The 15801-nt window shown below is 37.1% G+C and overlaps 2 protein-coding genes across 2 annotated transcripts; both read right to left on the bottom strand.

Moving 5' to 3' along the window:
• Positions 1-246: 246 nt before the first annotated feature.
• LOC113757466 (uncharacterized protein K02A2.6-like) lies at positions 247-4005 on the bottom strand. The gene is made up of 5 exons (XM_027300745.1): positions 3285-4005; positions 2444-2712; positions 2251-2396; positions 1997-2121; positions 247-1034 (listed from the first exon to the last, which is right to left on the bottom strand). Exons 1-5 carry the CDS (start codon positions 4003-4005, stop codon positions 247-249), a joined length of 2049 nt encoding a protein of 682 aa, XP_027156546.1.
• Positions 4006-6429: 2424 nt separating this feature from the next.
• On the bottom strand, positions 6430-8225 carry LOC113757465. Its single transcript, XM_027300744.1, has 2 exons — positions 7702-8225; positions 6430-7612 (listed from the first exon to the last, which is right to left on the bottom strand). The coding sequence occupies exons 1-2, from the start codon at positions 8223-8225 to the stop codon at positions 6430-6432; spliced, it is 1707 nt and encodes a 568-aa protein (XP_027156545.1).
• Positions 8226-15801: the final 7576 nt, after the last annotated feature.

Raw genomic sequence — 15801 nt, 5'->3', positions numbered from 1 at the left:
TTCCTTTCTTTTTTTTTTCCTTTTTCTTTTTTTTTTCCATCACTTTTTTTTCCTTTTTTTTTTAAAAAACAAAATTGCCCCAGTATGAGGTTAGTGATCTTAAGGGACTGCCAAGCGAAAAAGGAAAGTGGTTATGAAAAGTCAAAAGGGAAAACAAATTAGGGATAGAATATCGAAATGGAAAAATGAGAGGAAATATGCCTTAAATCCGTCTCTTGCAGTATTTTTAAAGAAAATTTTTTATAATCAAATGAAAAACTTTTTACACATGTCTGCATTGATTGGTTGGGAAAAAACTTGATCGTCCATTTCCATAAGGATAAGTGCTCCTCTGGATAGCACTTTCTTAACAATGAATGGTCCTTGCCAATTGGGAGCAAACTTCCCTTTAGCCTCATCTTGCATTGGAAGAATCCGTTTCAAAACCTTATCTCCAACATCAAACAAACGGGGCTTGACTTTTTTGTTGTAAAGCCGAACCATTCGTTGCTGATAACATTGTCCATGACACACGGCATTCAACCTCTTTCCATCAATCAGAGACAACTGCTCCTGACGTTCTCTGACCCATTCAGTTTCTTCTATCTGAGCTTCCATCAAAATGCGCAAGGAAGGAATTTCAACTTCTGCAGGTATGACTGCTTCCATTCCAAACATAAGAGAGTAAGGAGTTGCACCTGTAGAAGTTCTGATGGTAGTTCTGTACGCCATTAGTGCATAAGGCAGCTTCTCATGCCAATCCCGATGTGTTTCAGTCATCTTACGAATAATCTTTTTCAAATTTTTATTTGCAGTTTCAACGACTCCATTCATCTGAGGCCTGTAAATGGCCGAATTTCGATGTCTAATTTTGAACTGTTCACATAATTCATCTACCATATCATTTTTGAGGTTCTTGACATTGTCAGTGATCAACGTCTCTGGTACCCCAAAACGACAGATAATATTATTTCTCAAAAAATCCGACACCACTTTCTTAGTCACGTGCTTATAGGACGCGGCCTCAACCCACTTGGTGAAATATTCAATCGCCACTAAGATGAATCAATGCCCATTTGAAGCAGAAGGATCAATAGTTTCGATCACATCCATTCCCCAGATCGAACATGGCCATGAAGCAGTCATACTATGTAATTCTGCAGAAGGAGTACGTACAACATCACCATGTATTTTAGGGGTGGCAATTTTCGACACGACCTGAAAACACGACACGAACCTAACACAAAATTAATGGGTTTGGGTTGAGGTTTCGGGAATTCGGGTCAGAATAGGGTTGGACCCGATGAACTCGAAAAGAAAACAGGTCGATTTCGGGTCAACCCGTGGCGACCTGATATGACCCGATATGACCCGTTTACGAATTAAAAATAATTTAATAACATAAAAATAATTTTATCTAACTAAACTAAGTTATTCTTTTTTTCAAAGGCATTAATTACTTAATCCTAAATGAATTTATTTAATTTGTGTGAAGTTGAAATTATTATATTTAGATAAATAATATATTATATTATTTTTTACTTTTATACTATTTTAATTTATTTTATATTTTGTTTGGGATTAAACACTTTTACGGTGTTTAATTTATTTTAGATTTGGTTTGGAATTATTTATTTAAATTTTTATTACTTGATTATGTAATTAGTTTTGTGAGAAAATTTTATTGAAATTACAGTGATAAATTAATAAATTAAAATTAAGTTTCGGGTCATTTCGGGTCGACCCGCCAACCCGTCAACCTGAAATTTTCGAGTTCGGGTCAGCATACCTGACCCGTCACTGGTTTGCGGGTCGGGTTCGGGTCAACAGATTTTCTGACGGGTTGACCCGAACCCGACCCGCCAACCTGATTTGGACCCGAATTGCCACCCCTAATGTATTTGACACTTAACACACTTTCTAACAAAATCTACACAGTCATGCTCCATGGTAAGTCAAAAATATCCTGTTCTCATGATCTTCTTAGTCAGTAGATGCCAATTCATGTGCGGCCCACAAATCCCACTATGCACTTCCTTCATCATATAATCGACTTCTTGTTCATTGATGCATCTCAGAATGTCCAAATCAAATGTTTTCTTGTATAGCACTTCTCCATTTAAGAAGAATCTTGATGACATTCTGCGTAAAAATTTTTTTGCAACAGAATCAGTATCAGGAGGGTAGGATCCCGTTTTCATGAATTTCTTAATATCATTGTACTAAGAGCGACCATCAGTGACCCTTTTCGTAACCAGACAATGCACTGACCTATACTGAAGTTGAATCTGCATTGGTTCAATCACCAGCTCATCTGGATATTGGATCATCGAAGACAGAGTAGCTAAAGTATCAATAAAGGCATTAGAGTGCGGGGAATATGTCTGAGTTCCAAATTCCTGAATTTGCTGGCCAAACTAAGCAAGTTACAATAATACAACATAATTTTTTAATTCCGAGTTACCCACTGTTTAAGCGTCTGGTGCACAAGTAAATCGGAATCACTGAATGTTATCAGGTCCTTGATCTCTATGTCCAATGCCATTTTTAATCCAAAAATACAAGTTTCATACTCAACCATGTTGTTGGTACAAGGAAACCGTAATTTGACGGTAGCAGGATAGTGTTTCCCTTCAGGCGACACTAAAACTGCTCCAATTCCAACTCCGAAAGAGTTTGACGCACCGTCAAAAAATAACCTCCATTCAGGATACTGCTCACTCATGTCCTCAACTGCTCCAAAGAACAGAATTTCTTTATCAGAAAAATAGGTATGCAATGGCTGGTAATCATCATCTCTTGAATTTTTACCAAATGATCTGCTATGGCTTGACCTTTGACTGCCTTTTGTGTCGTGAAGACAATGTCGAATTCAGAAAGGATCATTTGCCATTTAGCCATACGTCCCGTGGGCATTGACTTTTCCAACAGATATTTTAGAGGATCAGAGCGCGAAATCAGGTACGTGGTATAACCGAATAAATAATGTCTTAACTTCTGAACTACCTATGCGAAAGTACAATAACTTCTCTCAAGAAAAGAATAGTTGGCCTCATATGCTGTAAATTTCTTGCTAAGATAGTAGACGGCTTGCTCCTTTCTCCCAGATTCATCATGCTATCCCAGAACACATCCAACAGCCTCATCAAGAATAGACAAATACATAATCAGAGGCCTTCCTGGCTGAGGTGGCACTAAGACCGGAGGATTTATCAAATAATTCTTGATCTTATCAAAAGCTTGCTGACAATCTTCATTTCACTCTATCGGCGCATTTTTTTTCAACAGTTTGAATAAAGACTCACAGGTAGAAGTTAACTGTGCAATGAATCGGCCAATGAAATTGATCTTTCCAAGAAAACTCTTCACATCTTTTTGACTTTTTGGAATGGGAATATCTCGAATTGCTTTTCTTTTCGCAGGATCTATCTCTATACCCTTTTTGCTGACAATAAAACCTAATAATTTGCCAGTTGGGGCTCCAAAAGCACATTTCGCAGGATTCAATTTCAACTTATATTTTCTCAATTTTTCAAACAGTTTCTTTAAATCAACCAAATGGTTCTCGACCTTCTTGGATTTAATTATGATATCATCCACATAAACCTCCATCTCTTTGTGAATCATGTCATGGAACAGGGTAGTCATGATCCTCTGATAAGTAGCACCTGCATTCTTCAACCCGAAAGGCATCACTCGATAACAAAAGGTTCTCCAAGGGGTGATAAAAGAGGTTTTCTCTCTGTCTTCTTCCACCATTAAGATTTGATGATATCCAGTAAAATAATCACCAAAAGATTTAATTTCGTGTCCAACAGTATTGTCCAAAAGAATATGAATATTTGGCAAAGGAAAATCGTCTTTCGGACTGGCCTTATTCAGATTTCTGTAATCAACATATACTCGTACCTCACCAGATTTCTTAGGCACTGGCACAGGATTTGATAGCCAGATGGGATAATGAGACACCATGATTACCTTAGCATTGAGTTGTTTCACAATTTGTTCTTTTATCTTGAGACTCATTTCTGGTTTGAATTTATGCGGCTTCTACTTTACAGGTAAAAAATTTGGATCAGTTAGCAACCTGTGCACCACTATGTCTGTAGAGGTCCCTGACATATCATCGTATGACCATGCGAACACATCTTGAAATAGCATTAAGAATTCAATCATTTCCTCATTCTGTTTTTTATTCAAATGAATGCTGATTTTAACCTCTTTAACCTCTGTCTCAGTGCCAATATTGATGATTTCTATTTCTTCTAAGTTGAATTTGGGTTTCTCTTCATACTGTTTTAAATCTCTTGAAATAGACTCAAATTCTTTCTCAGTATCGCTCTCATTTTGAATTTCAGATTGCATGATTTCAAGTTCATGAGAGATATCGAGATTGCAGCCATCGAATTCCAAAATAGTGACATCCAAAGGGTCAGAGGATTTTATTTGTGGCCATCTGAAAATAGAATAGAACATAAGTAATAAATAAATAGCAAATACTGGAGAAATTTTTCATTTCATTAAATTGAAAAATGCATCGAGACTTCACAAAAAGATAAACATACAGACATGATTGCTATTTAAAGACATATCCAGCCCAAACCTTTATTCCCGTTTCAGCCATTTTCTTGGACAAAGCAAGCTATATGAACTAAAACGAGAATAAAGGTTTAAAAAAAATGAAAGCAATTTCTTTTAACAAAAGATCTAGACTACCGTCCTATCTGGATATGATTTAAGCAAAAGACAATCCCCTTAAATTTATCGAAATTCCTTTCGAGAGGGAAGATAACCAGCAGTTCAATTCTGAATAGCTTCTTCGATAATTGATAAAAATTCTGTATTCTCTGATGGCTCCTCCTCATAAGTGGCCCTGACAAATAGTTGAGGCAGGTCCACTTCAATTTTCTCTATAGAATTCTTCATTTCTGGCATAACCACCTCTGATGGATGAGGAAATGTGTGATATAGCGGTGGGACATTTAAGGCAGTTTGCTTACTCTTCTTTTCAGCTTATTTTCGAGCTTGCATTTCCCTTCTATCCTTAGCAATTGGATGAAATCCTAGTTCAAATGTATCTTTCTGCGTCGGGATCTCTATTGGCTCCAAAATTCCTTGCAATTCCCTCCCAAGACCTTTTCCTATTTCGTATCCGCCTCGGATCATCTCCCTAACCATCATAATACTGGTCTCTGGTAAATCTGGTTGAGCCAGCGACTTATCCCTGGATCCCCATTCCACAGAGGCAATGTCAGCAACGTGATGAGACGAAATTGGAGTCCTTTTTCTATTTTCACCATTGAACTTTGCATCAACGATTATGGTACAGTCATTCTCAGCAAACACAGTAATGAGCTGATCATTCGCAATAAACCTTAACATTTGATACAGAGAAGATGTCACTGAATTGGAAGCATGTATCCAAGGTCTTTCAAGCAAAATATTGTAAATGCTGGAGAAGTCCATCACTTGGTAAGTAACTTGGAATTGAGCAGGGCCTATCTCCAATACCAGATCTGTTTCATCCATAGATTCTCTCCTTGAACCATCAAATCATCGAACCATAGTTGCAGATGAACGAAGTTTAATGTCAAGCAATCCAAACTTGGTGAGAGTGTTCTATGGACAGATATTCAACGCTGACCCATTATCCACTAAAATTCTCGGCAACAGCTTTCCATTGCAGCGGACTGATATATACAAGACTCTGTTATGTTCGATCCCTTCTGCAGTCAGATCATCATCGGAGAAGACAATATGATTAGCAGCAAGTACATTCCCACAATGTTAGAAAATTTATCCACCAGAATATCTTTAGGGACTTGAACTTCGTTCAAAATTTTGAGCAATGCTTCTCTGTGTAGCTCGGAGGTCAAGAGAAAATTCAGAAAAGAAATCTGAGTAGGCATCCTACCCAACTGCTCCACTATTTTGTATTCACTTCTCTTCAGCATCTTCAGAAAATCTACAGTTTCATTTTCAGACACACGAGACTTGGGTGTCAGAGATTTAACCTTGGCCTTGGACTGAACATCAATATTGGAGTTTTTCATAATTCTCCCAAACGTGGTAACAGTAGATACCTCTTCCTTTAAGCATTTTTTATCTCCAACCAACAGAATAGACTCCTCGTAGTTCCATGGCACCTCTTGCAGGTTATTGACATGCATTTGTTTCGAAAATTCAAGAATGACAGGCTCTGATATATCCCATTCAAAAAATGGTAGATCCAGAATAAAAGGAGATTTGTCAACCTCAGAAACTCCCCCTTTCGTTATAAATGGCTCCTCTTTTTCAAATACAAAAGATTTCAACTTTTTCTCAACATTATCATTGGCCATGGACTTTTCAATAGAAAATAATTTTCTCATTCTGGCGTGGTCAGCCTCCATTACGCCAAACACCTCAGTTTCATCTACAATGTACTGAGTGGGATCGATAAAATCTCCATCAGCGATGATAACTCCCACAGTGCTCAGGTAAAGGATTTTTACTGACATTCGGTTCTTGTTCTTCCTTTCTTTTGAGAAGGATGCCTCCAGAATCAATCATATCTTGAATCTTATGTTTTAAAGCCCAACAATTGCCAGTGGTATGACCTGGACTTCCAGAATGATAAGCACAAATTCCTTGCGTATCATAACCTGGAGGAATGCCTTTGGGATGAACGGTGCCAATTTTTCCAGCTGCTTTTAACTGCTCATATAATTGATCAATTGGTCGGTCTAAGTTGGTGAAGGTTTGAAATTGCTTCTGAGTTTGAATTCCACTTGTTTGAAAAGAATTTTGAGAAGGGTTATTATTTTGCAAGATTTTTCTGGGATGGTAAATGGGACGAGTGTGATTTTGAAAGTTAGGTTGTGGTGTTGGAGGTAATGGTAAGGTATTCAAGTGACTTGGTCGGGAATGATGAAGTTGGGTAGTAGTGTGGTAGACTGGTTGAGGATTGGTGTAATACGGGTAAGGAAAAGAATAGGTAGGATGGTTTCTGGGTCTGAAAGACGGGTCTTGATCCCATATAAAAGCAGTTTCTCCTTCTTTCTTTTTAAATGGAGGCTTTTTCTCATTGTTGCTTTGATTTTGTAGAGCATCCAATTGCAACTTTAATGCAGACACATTAACAATCTTCCCTACTTTGACAAATTCATCATACTCCTCCAACTTGTTAATGATAGCAGCAAACGAACTTCCAGTCATGCGAAAGATCTCTTCAAAATAGGGTGGATCGTGAGTCTTGATAAAAGTACGAACAATCTCTTCTTCAGTCATAGGAGACTCCACTTTGGCAGCTAACTTTCTCCACCGCTTTGCATAGGTCTTGTGATCTTCCGACGGCTTTCTTTTCGTACCCTCCAGTGTGGTTCGTGTTGGTGCCAACTCATAGTTAAATTCATATTGCTTCACAAAAGCTGTTGATAGATCCAACCAGGTTTTGACTTCTCCAGACTTCAAATTTGAATACCAATCTAGAGCATCTCTCTCCAAACTTTCCGGAAATAGGCGCATAGGTAAATTCTCATCATCCACGGGTTTACCTAACTTGTTGGTCAATATCTTGAGATGCGTCTTAGGATTTTCAGTTCCATCATACTTGCTGAATTTGGGAGTTTGAATCCCAACGGTAGCTGAATATCTGGGAAAAGACATAATTCATTGTAGTCCAACCTATCATGCTTGCTCAACCCTTGATTCTTTTTCATAAAATCATCGAATCGATCCAACCTTCTTAATAGATCCTTGTCAATGGGTGTAAATTGTTCTTCTATCACCGCCTTCCCTTGAGATGCCGTATCCAGTACAAAAGGCTTTGCAATGTGGTGGTGGGGTCCCTGAGGATTGGGGAGAACGTTCAGATTGGTTTGCGGATGAGTTTGAGGGATTTGACTACTGGTTGGATTCACCAATATATAATTTGGATGCATATAGGAAAAGTCTGAATTTAGTCGAATAAAGGTATTTTCAAGAGGATTGGCGAAAGGAGAAAGGAAAGTTGTTTGGGTATTGGATATGTGGGGTGGTTGATAGTCTTGTGCAGGTGGGTGATTATCGATAGGTTCTTGGTCGTTGGGGACACCACCACTACTGTTGCTTGCGACCAACTGATCAATTACACGCCTCTGTGCGGCCATTTCAGCACTTAACTCATTGAACTTGCCAGGTACCTTACTTAACTGAGCTCCCAATGCTATGAAATCCGGTAACGTAACCATAGCAGATCTTTCTGAAGTTTCTGGTACTGAACTCATGTTTACAGGCTGTCTCAAGGCTCTACTTCGAGATTTGGTGATGATGGGGCTTTTTCGGGTAGCTATTGTCAAAAATACTTGATAGTGGAGAAAAGAAACTGATTTAGGAGTGAATTTTCTGTCAAATTGCTGTAATTTATTCAAGAAAAGGAAAGAAAACATGAGTTAGTAGATATTTAAATAATTTGGATGCATGTCCTATGGGGGAGCCCTTTTCTACCAATAATAGGCCTAATATGATGCAACACCTTCGAAATAAGGCCTGTTCATCAAACCTGTGTTTCAAAAAATAACTTTGCAAAAGATAAAGATCATTTCATTGATGAATTTCAAAATCTCATACATCAGCTACATCATTTCTCGAACTTGATTTTGTACAAGATCATTAAACTTTTTCAATCTATCTATCACAGCGTCTTTTGACTCTCTGGAATAGGGATTCTGTATATGTTTAGCTTGATCATACAACTTGCCACACTTTCTTTTTAACTCCTGGTGTCTTTCTTGCATTTTCTCACATAGTCTTTTATTCTTCTCTGCTAGACCCTTATTCACTTCCACAGATTGCCTTAATTGTGCATTTTCTCTGTCCTTCGCCTCAATGATAGCCATTAATTTCTTGATTTCCTCGGACTGTTCCATCAATGGTCACTCAGCATCAAATTCTCTAAGCCACTCCTCGTATTGAGGGGTAACTAAAGCCATCTGTTTAAGATGCGAAACATAAGCAATATCCTCATCATCGGACAGCGTTCCCCAAGTTTCGACAATTGGTATTTTCATCAGAATTTTATCTGGACAGATCCCTTTGTCAAAACTAATGGTGAAATCGATCAAATCAGGTGTAAGTGGTACTCCTTGAATGCGTCCTAACTGTCTGAGAAACCTTTTAGGAGTGTATACCATGATGCCTTGAGTTTCCAGTAGCGGTATAAAATCTGATGACTTGGCGCGCAGAACAGGGTTGAAACAGTCGGTCCAGTCTAGTACCCATCTAATCTTTTGATCTAGCAATACCCTCAGAAAGTCCAACCATTCTGATGCATTTCTTGGCTAATTGCTTTTGTCAACTCTCTTATGATGGGTAGCTATCCAATTATACCCAATCAACGGTAGACCATCAGGAGCAGGCAACTGTCTCCGAAGGTGTTCCATGGCCCATATATGCAAGATCCGATTTGACCCATAAAAAAACTTTGACCCCTTTTGACAGTTGGTACACGCAACAAAAATGTCAGCCAACACAGTCGGTATTATAGAGGCTTGTCGATCCTTAATCCCAAAAATTAAGTCAGACAAGAGTTTAGTGATTTTGAAACCAATTTTCTTATCTTTTTTCGGAAACAAATAAATCCCTGCCATCACAAGTTCATATACCAGTGGCCTCTTACATTCCTATGTTACCTTAGATGTAAATGAAAAATCTTTCGAATGCTTATCAAATCCGTCTTTCATTGCGAATCTGTCAAACAAAAATTTTACATCTATGCTTTGATCTGATCCTCGCACTACAGACTCTTTTAATCCAGTAAAATGACAGAATTTGATCTTGCCAGAAGTAATTGGAAATATCACTGTTGTACCCTTTACTGGCAAATTCAGAAGACCGGCTACCTCTTCAATTGTCAGAGTCAGCTCCTTGTTTCCTATCCTAAATGTTGAGCGTTGGGGATCCCACAGTTGAATAAAAGCTTCTACCACAATACTCCAATCTCTAATTCAATGACTTTGAAATCTCAATTGGACCGAGGTAGGAGGCAACCTGATTGATCTCACTAAATGAGAGAAGCCCTGGCAATCTTCGAACCTCTATTGGAACTGCTAATAGCTGACTGATTCGTTGAGGTCTGTCCATTTGAAGCACGTAACCTCGATTAAATACCTTACCTATAGGCCTCACTCCTCCAGTTTTACAAAAATTTAAACATGAATATCCCATAGAGGGTTAATTACCCAGGGAAAACAAGGTTGGTACATTCCTAAAATGGAATTCCATAAATGGCATTCCCTCTAGGGTTAATGTATGATGCCAATTTATTAAACGAATAAATATGCAATACGATAATTGAAACATGATCTAAAGGTGCCCCATTTAGATGTCTGGGTAAGATTAAAATGACATGCGTATATGTATACATGCGATGGATTGAAATTTAGACGTGTTATTTACAAAAGGCGGTCTGTCCTTAATGAGTACCACATCAAAACTTTTATTTCTAAGGTTTGTGTATGCAGAAAAAGAGAAAACAAAGAGATGTCAGTTCAACAAATAATGCATAGCACGTTGGAACAATAAATGATACAAGAATGGAAAGTAAAGAAAGCAAAGAAAGAAGGGTGGAATCCCTCCCCTCGTGTCTAGTGTTCTTAGTAAGGTAGATGAAGGCTCTATCTTAGGTGATTTCTAAATAGATGCATGAGGTTGGACTCACTAATGCATCTAAACTCGATAAAGTTTCAGGTTCCCAAGCCTTCAGACAAAAGGGCTAAGGGTCATCAATTCCAAAGCCCTTAGTCGGTGGCTCGAGTGATCCCCCAGACATTGCTACGTGCACGTCGTGCCACGGCCACATGTCCAAGTGAATCGGTCCTAATCCTAACAGGGAGGAGTGGTTTGACAACCACTAAAAGAAAATAAGATGTAGAGTTTTAAATAAATAGCGTATGCACGTATGAAGTGCTCCTCTGAGGGGAGGGATTAACATTAAATGCACGTGAAGCCTCTAAGGTAATATTCCCCACCCCAAATGCAAAACGCGATACGAATAAGTAAATAAATAAACCATTCACATACACGTAAGACAATGAACGATTACGAGTGTGAAATGCAAAACATCCTAAAAAAGAAAAATGCAACCTAAAACATCCAAATATGATAAATAAAAGGGTTACAAAAAGAAAAAGCGACTAAACCAAGTGCTTGGATTCTCTAGCGTCCCCAGTGGAGTCGCCAAGTTGTCGCGCCCCATTTTTCGCAATGGGAAATGAAAAGGTGTTATAAAAAAATGTGATTTATTAATAATAAATGAAAAAGGATCTAGAATGGGACTTAAAAAAAATGCGATAATTTGGGTCCAAAATTTAGTCTAAAAGAGTTTTTAAGAAAAAATAGGAGTCGCCACTTGATATGGAGTTTTGGTGTACCAAGTCACCCAAAAAATAAAGCAAAATAAAATAAAACCCTTTTGACAACTTCAGGTCTTTGAAAACAAGAGAAAACGAGTTCGGGAGTTGCGTTTGAGAAAAGATAAGGCAAAGATTCGATTAATTCAAATCTAAGGCACCCTTTCAACCTAGTCTAAACTAGTTGCGAAGTTTAATCAAAATTTTCCTAATCTAACCCTTAATTTTATCACATTTGGATGTTTTCTACATGAATGCAAATCTAAATTTATAAAATATCAAAAGGGACAAAATGTTCATTCAAGGATTTAATTGGTACCCATCGCATTAATTGCGAAAGCCAAAATAATTCCTTAAAGGTGTCACGAATATGCAAATGATGAAATTAAAGAAAAGAAAAGAAAAGAAAATTAAATTATATACATATATATAAGTGATCAAGGGATAGGAATGCAACATAATAGGTACGGGAGACAAAAACTCGTGACATAATAATTTTTTATACAGGGATCGATGGGATATTTAGACTAAAGAGTTATAATCACCCATATCCATGTTCAAAGAATAATTCTCCTAATATGATCAAGCAAATGAACTAACTTATTCTACAATTTCTTAAATGAGATGCAATTTTAAATGATATGATTAATACATATAGAGGATATGGGATAATATAATAGGAAATATCATGCAAATGAGAAAAGATCCTAAAAATGAAAATATGCATGAAAATGTAATGAATATCACACAAAGATGAATCTAACGCATGGACAATTTAAGGGTCTAGCGTTGGACTAACCCATTTCTAAAAATCCTTACTAGCGTTGGACTAGCAAGTAAGCTGAGGGGGAAAAGCCATAACTAGCATTGGACTAGTGTGGTGACGTCATGCATTTTTAATACATAATAAGACAAGTAGGCATAAATTAAAACAAATAAACACATAAGAGCACGTAGCACGTAACACATAAGCATAATATTTAGATGCAAAAATTCTAAGGAAAGCGGATAATGCACGTAACACATAAGCCACATAAACACACAACCTACCTATTACATCGGGGAGCGCCTAACTACAATCTGAAAGGGAAAAATATAATAAAACAAATCTAATTATCCTATATATTACATTTTTGAGGTATTTAAATGCCTCTCGAATCATTATAAAAATTAACTAAAACATATATAAGAAAATTTGAATGAATATTTAAATCAAATAAATAAAGCATATAAAAAAATATATAAACACATAAGAACACGTAGGAGCACATAAGAGCACGTAATTGACATTGAAATAATAATAATAAGGATACCTCCCTTTTGAAGTGGTGACCTAATGGAGTTACACGGCCCTATTTATACTCAAAATGAACAAAAGAATCATGGCACCAATTTAATTGAATAATAATAATAATAATTCATCTTAATATGTCAAATGCATAGAAATTTAAGAACATCTAAAATTTACAATTTAAATATATTCAAAAGTGACATAATTAGCTATTAAAGAAAAGAAACAATCATAATAAAGAGAGACAAAACTCACCAGGGACTGAATTGCAAAAATTAAAAACTTTTAGGGACAAAAATTATATTTTCCAAAGTTCAGGGGTGAAAATTGAATAAAAGATAAAATTCAGGGACCAAAATATAATTAATTTAAGGACCAAAGTGAAAGAAATTTAAAATATTCTGGGCCATAGTTAAAATACTTCAAAGTACAGGGACTGATGCAAAAACATTTTCTTATTCCTTAACAAATCAGGTCACTGGGAATTTCTCTATTTTTTCGGGCCAAAGGCCACCCGGCCCAACCAACAGTCCAGGCTAAAATACACAGGCCGGCCCTTTTTTTTATCACTCAAACCCAACCAAAAGTGAACGGACTCTGACCTTCTAGCTTAACCGAAACCCAAGAGAAATAAATCAAAACCCAACCAAAATAACCATAAGCCCACAAAAAAAATTAGCCCAATTCTTTTCCCCTCTTTTTTTTTCTTCTTTTTTTTTTCTTTTTTTTCTTTCTTCCCCATTCGTTTCTTCTTCTCCTCTGGCCATCCGAAGCTCACTTCAGTTGGCGGCCATGGTGGCCGCCGGTGGCGCCGCCACCTCCAGACCGCCGTCGCTGGTGGTCGCCGACGACCTCTCCGGTCACCGAATTTCACCAAAATACACCCTCACTCGATTTTTCGCGTAGATTCCATTTTTGGGTTTAGTTTTAACAAAAATTGACCCTAAAATGGCCAAAATGGCAAAAGACAGACTAGTTTTTATTTTTTCCATATCACCATATCTTTCACTAAAAATTATAAAAAATATACTACAACACTCCTTGTGATTTTTACAACCTAACTATGAACTGAAATCAATAAAAGCAACAACAAATGTGACAAAATTAAAATAAAACAGTCCAAAATGAAGAAAAATTATTCACATGCTTCTAAAGTTCAAACTCCCAAAATGCTTGAGCAATCTCACGTTTTCAGGCCTTGCACTAACCATAATCATCTATTTTAACAAACAAAATGCACGATAATGGGTACTTTAATTCGGTTTTTGATTTAGGCCCCGGCCGCGGGCATTTTTTTTCCTTCAAACACTAAATGCAATACAAAATTTATCCTCCCTTCCTATCTGCTCAACATTTTTCCCAAAATTGTTCACATGCAATACAAATGCATGACAACAAAAGTAGGAGAAAACAAGCAACGAAATATGAATTTAATGTTAAAACAAAACTGAAAAAAAAAAGAAAAAAAAAGATACCTCAAGAATGTTGCAGTCACTTGGTAGGTGAGGTTTGTGATTAAATTCCTAAGCTTCAATGTCTGACAACTTGTTCCCCTTTTGTTTGCTTTGTTGGAAAAAAAAGAGAGGGAGCCGAGAGAGAAAAATTTTTGGAGCTTCTCTTTTTTTTTTTGTCCGTCCTTGTCTGATGGGAAAAAAAAGAAAGGCCAAGAGAGCCCCATTTGTGCAAGTCTGCAACCGAGAGATGTCTCTTGGAGAAAAGGTGGGGAGTTGGTTTTGTTTTCTTCCGTCTGTCTGAGAGAGCCGAGAGAGTCGAATATTGGGAAAGCAAAAGAAGAGCTTGTGTGTGTGTTTGGTCAAAATGATGAATTTTACCCAATGACAAAAAAGGTGAAGAAAATTGAGTGTAGGAATGGGTTAAGTGTATTTGGTAAGAAAAATGATGAAAATGTGTAAGTTTAGTAATAATTTGATTTTGATTTGATTTTTTGATTTTTGATTTTTTTTTACTTTTCTTTTTCTCCTTCTTTTTTTTCTTTTTCCTCTTTTTTTTAAAGAATAAATCTACAACAAATGAGACAAATATACTTAAAAATGCAGGAAAATAAATGACTTATCAAATAGAAAATATTCAAGAAAACATAAAATTTGACAAAAATTTGGCAAAAATTTGGTGTCTACATCACCACTATTTCCTCTTTGGCTAGGGTTTTCAATTTCAAGTCTATTTGGTTTTTAATTTCTTCAAGCTGTAAATAGGATGTTTTGTGGACATTTTGATATAACTTTAGGCCTTTTCAAATGTAGTTTTAACTACAAAACAATTACTTTTACTAACCTTTAAAGTTGTATGCAGAGATTGTTAAGGACAAGGGGAGAGTTCTATGCCAAATCTTGGAATAAGAGTTTCTCTTCTTTTGCTCTTTTGTGACAGCCCTACCTTCCCCTAAGGCGAACCAAAGGGGTTAGCGGACTGCCTGCCCAGCTCTCGCCAGGACTACGGGCAGTTACACGTGATCTAGAACGTTTCGGGAAAATAAAAGCACGCTCGAACAAGCCACAAGAACCAAAATAACAAAATACGAATGAAAATGAATACGATGAATCATGCCTGGAATAGTGGAATCCGAGATCCCACCAAACCTTAATACATAGCAATTCAACATTTACAACCACATTGGCATGTCAAAAGCGATACATAAGGGATACACATATTCGGTTTGCCATTCAAACAATGAACCCAATACACATTAGGGTTTCATGCAAAGAGCTACAAAAGAGACATATACAAGGCTCAATTTGGCAACCAACAAGTATGAGCTTCCAAAAGTGCTTATTTTCCTGTAAGGAAAACAAATGGAATGGTGTGAGCTAAAGCTCAGTGAGCAACTATCACACAATCAACCCAGATCACTTGAGCATAATCGTTCATTGCAAATATTCAAATAAGAAGTAAAACAATTCAGTAAAAGGATACGGTCGGCTCTCAAGAGCCCATTTCCACGCTACATGCTTGATCTAACTCAATTGACCCTCCGTCAATATTAAAAGTACCAAACCGTAGACCTCTCTTCACTTCCATTCCTTCCACCCAACATTCCCCAACCGGGCCCGCACTCCAAGCAGTAACATTAGGTGATACTCGAGTACACCGGAACCAAGGATCTCATTACCACAAGATTCCCATTTCAGTCCCCGTGGCGAG

This window comes from Coffea eugenioides, unplaced genomic scaffold (assembly GCF_003713205.1).
Source record: "Coffea eugenioides isolate CCC68of unplaced genomic scaffold, Ceug_1.0 ScVebR1_3101;HRSCAF=4249, whole genome shotgun sequence".
NCBI classification, from domain to species: Eukaryota; Viridiplantae; Streptophyta; class Magnoliopsida; order Gentianales; family Rubiaceae; genus Coffea; species Coffea eugenioides.
Note: the sequence above shows the minus strand (reverse complement) of the source record. Positions and strands in the feature narration are given on the sequence as shown.

What these genes read in the sequence shown, in the direction of transcription:
- LOC113757465 (XM_027300744.1), bottom strand. Translation starts at nt 8,225, where the DNA reads ATGAGTTCAGTACCAGAAACTTCAGAAAGATCTGCTATGGTTACGTTA. An exon ending in GACAAGGATCTATTAAGAAG is followed by an intron (nt 7,613 to 7,701) that starts GTTGGATCGATT and finishes GTCTTTTCCCAG; the next exon opens with ATATTCAGCTACCGTTGGGA.
- LOC113757466 (XM_027300745.1), bottom strand. Translation starts at nt 4,005, where the DNA reads ATGAGTCTCAAGATAAAAGAACAAATTGTGAAACAACTCAATGCTAAG. An exon ending in ACCAGACGCTTAAACAGTGG is followed by an intron (nt 2,397 to 2,443) that starts GTAACTCGGAAT and finishes TAACTTGCTTAG; the next exon opens with TTTGGCCAGCAAATTCAGGA. An exon ending in CAGATTCAACTTCAGTATAG is followed by an intron (nt 2,122 to 2,250) that starts GTCAGTGCATTG and finishes ATTTTTACGCAG; the next exon opens with AATGTCATCAAGATTCTTCT.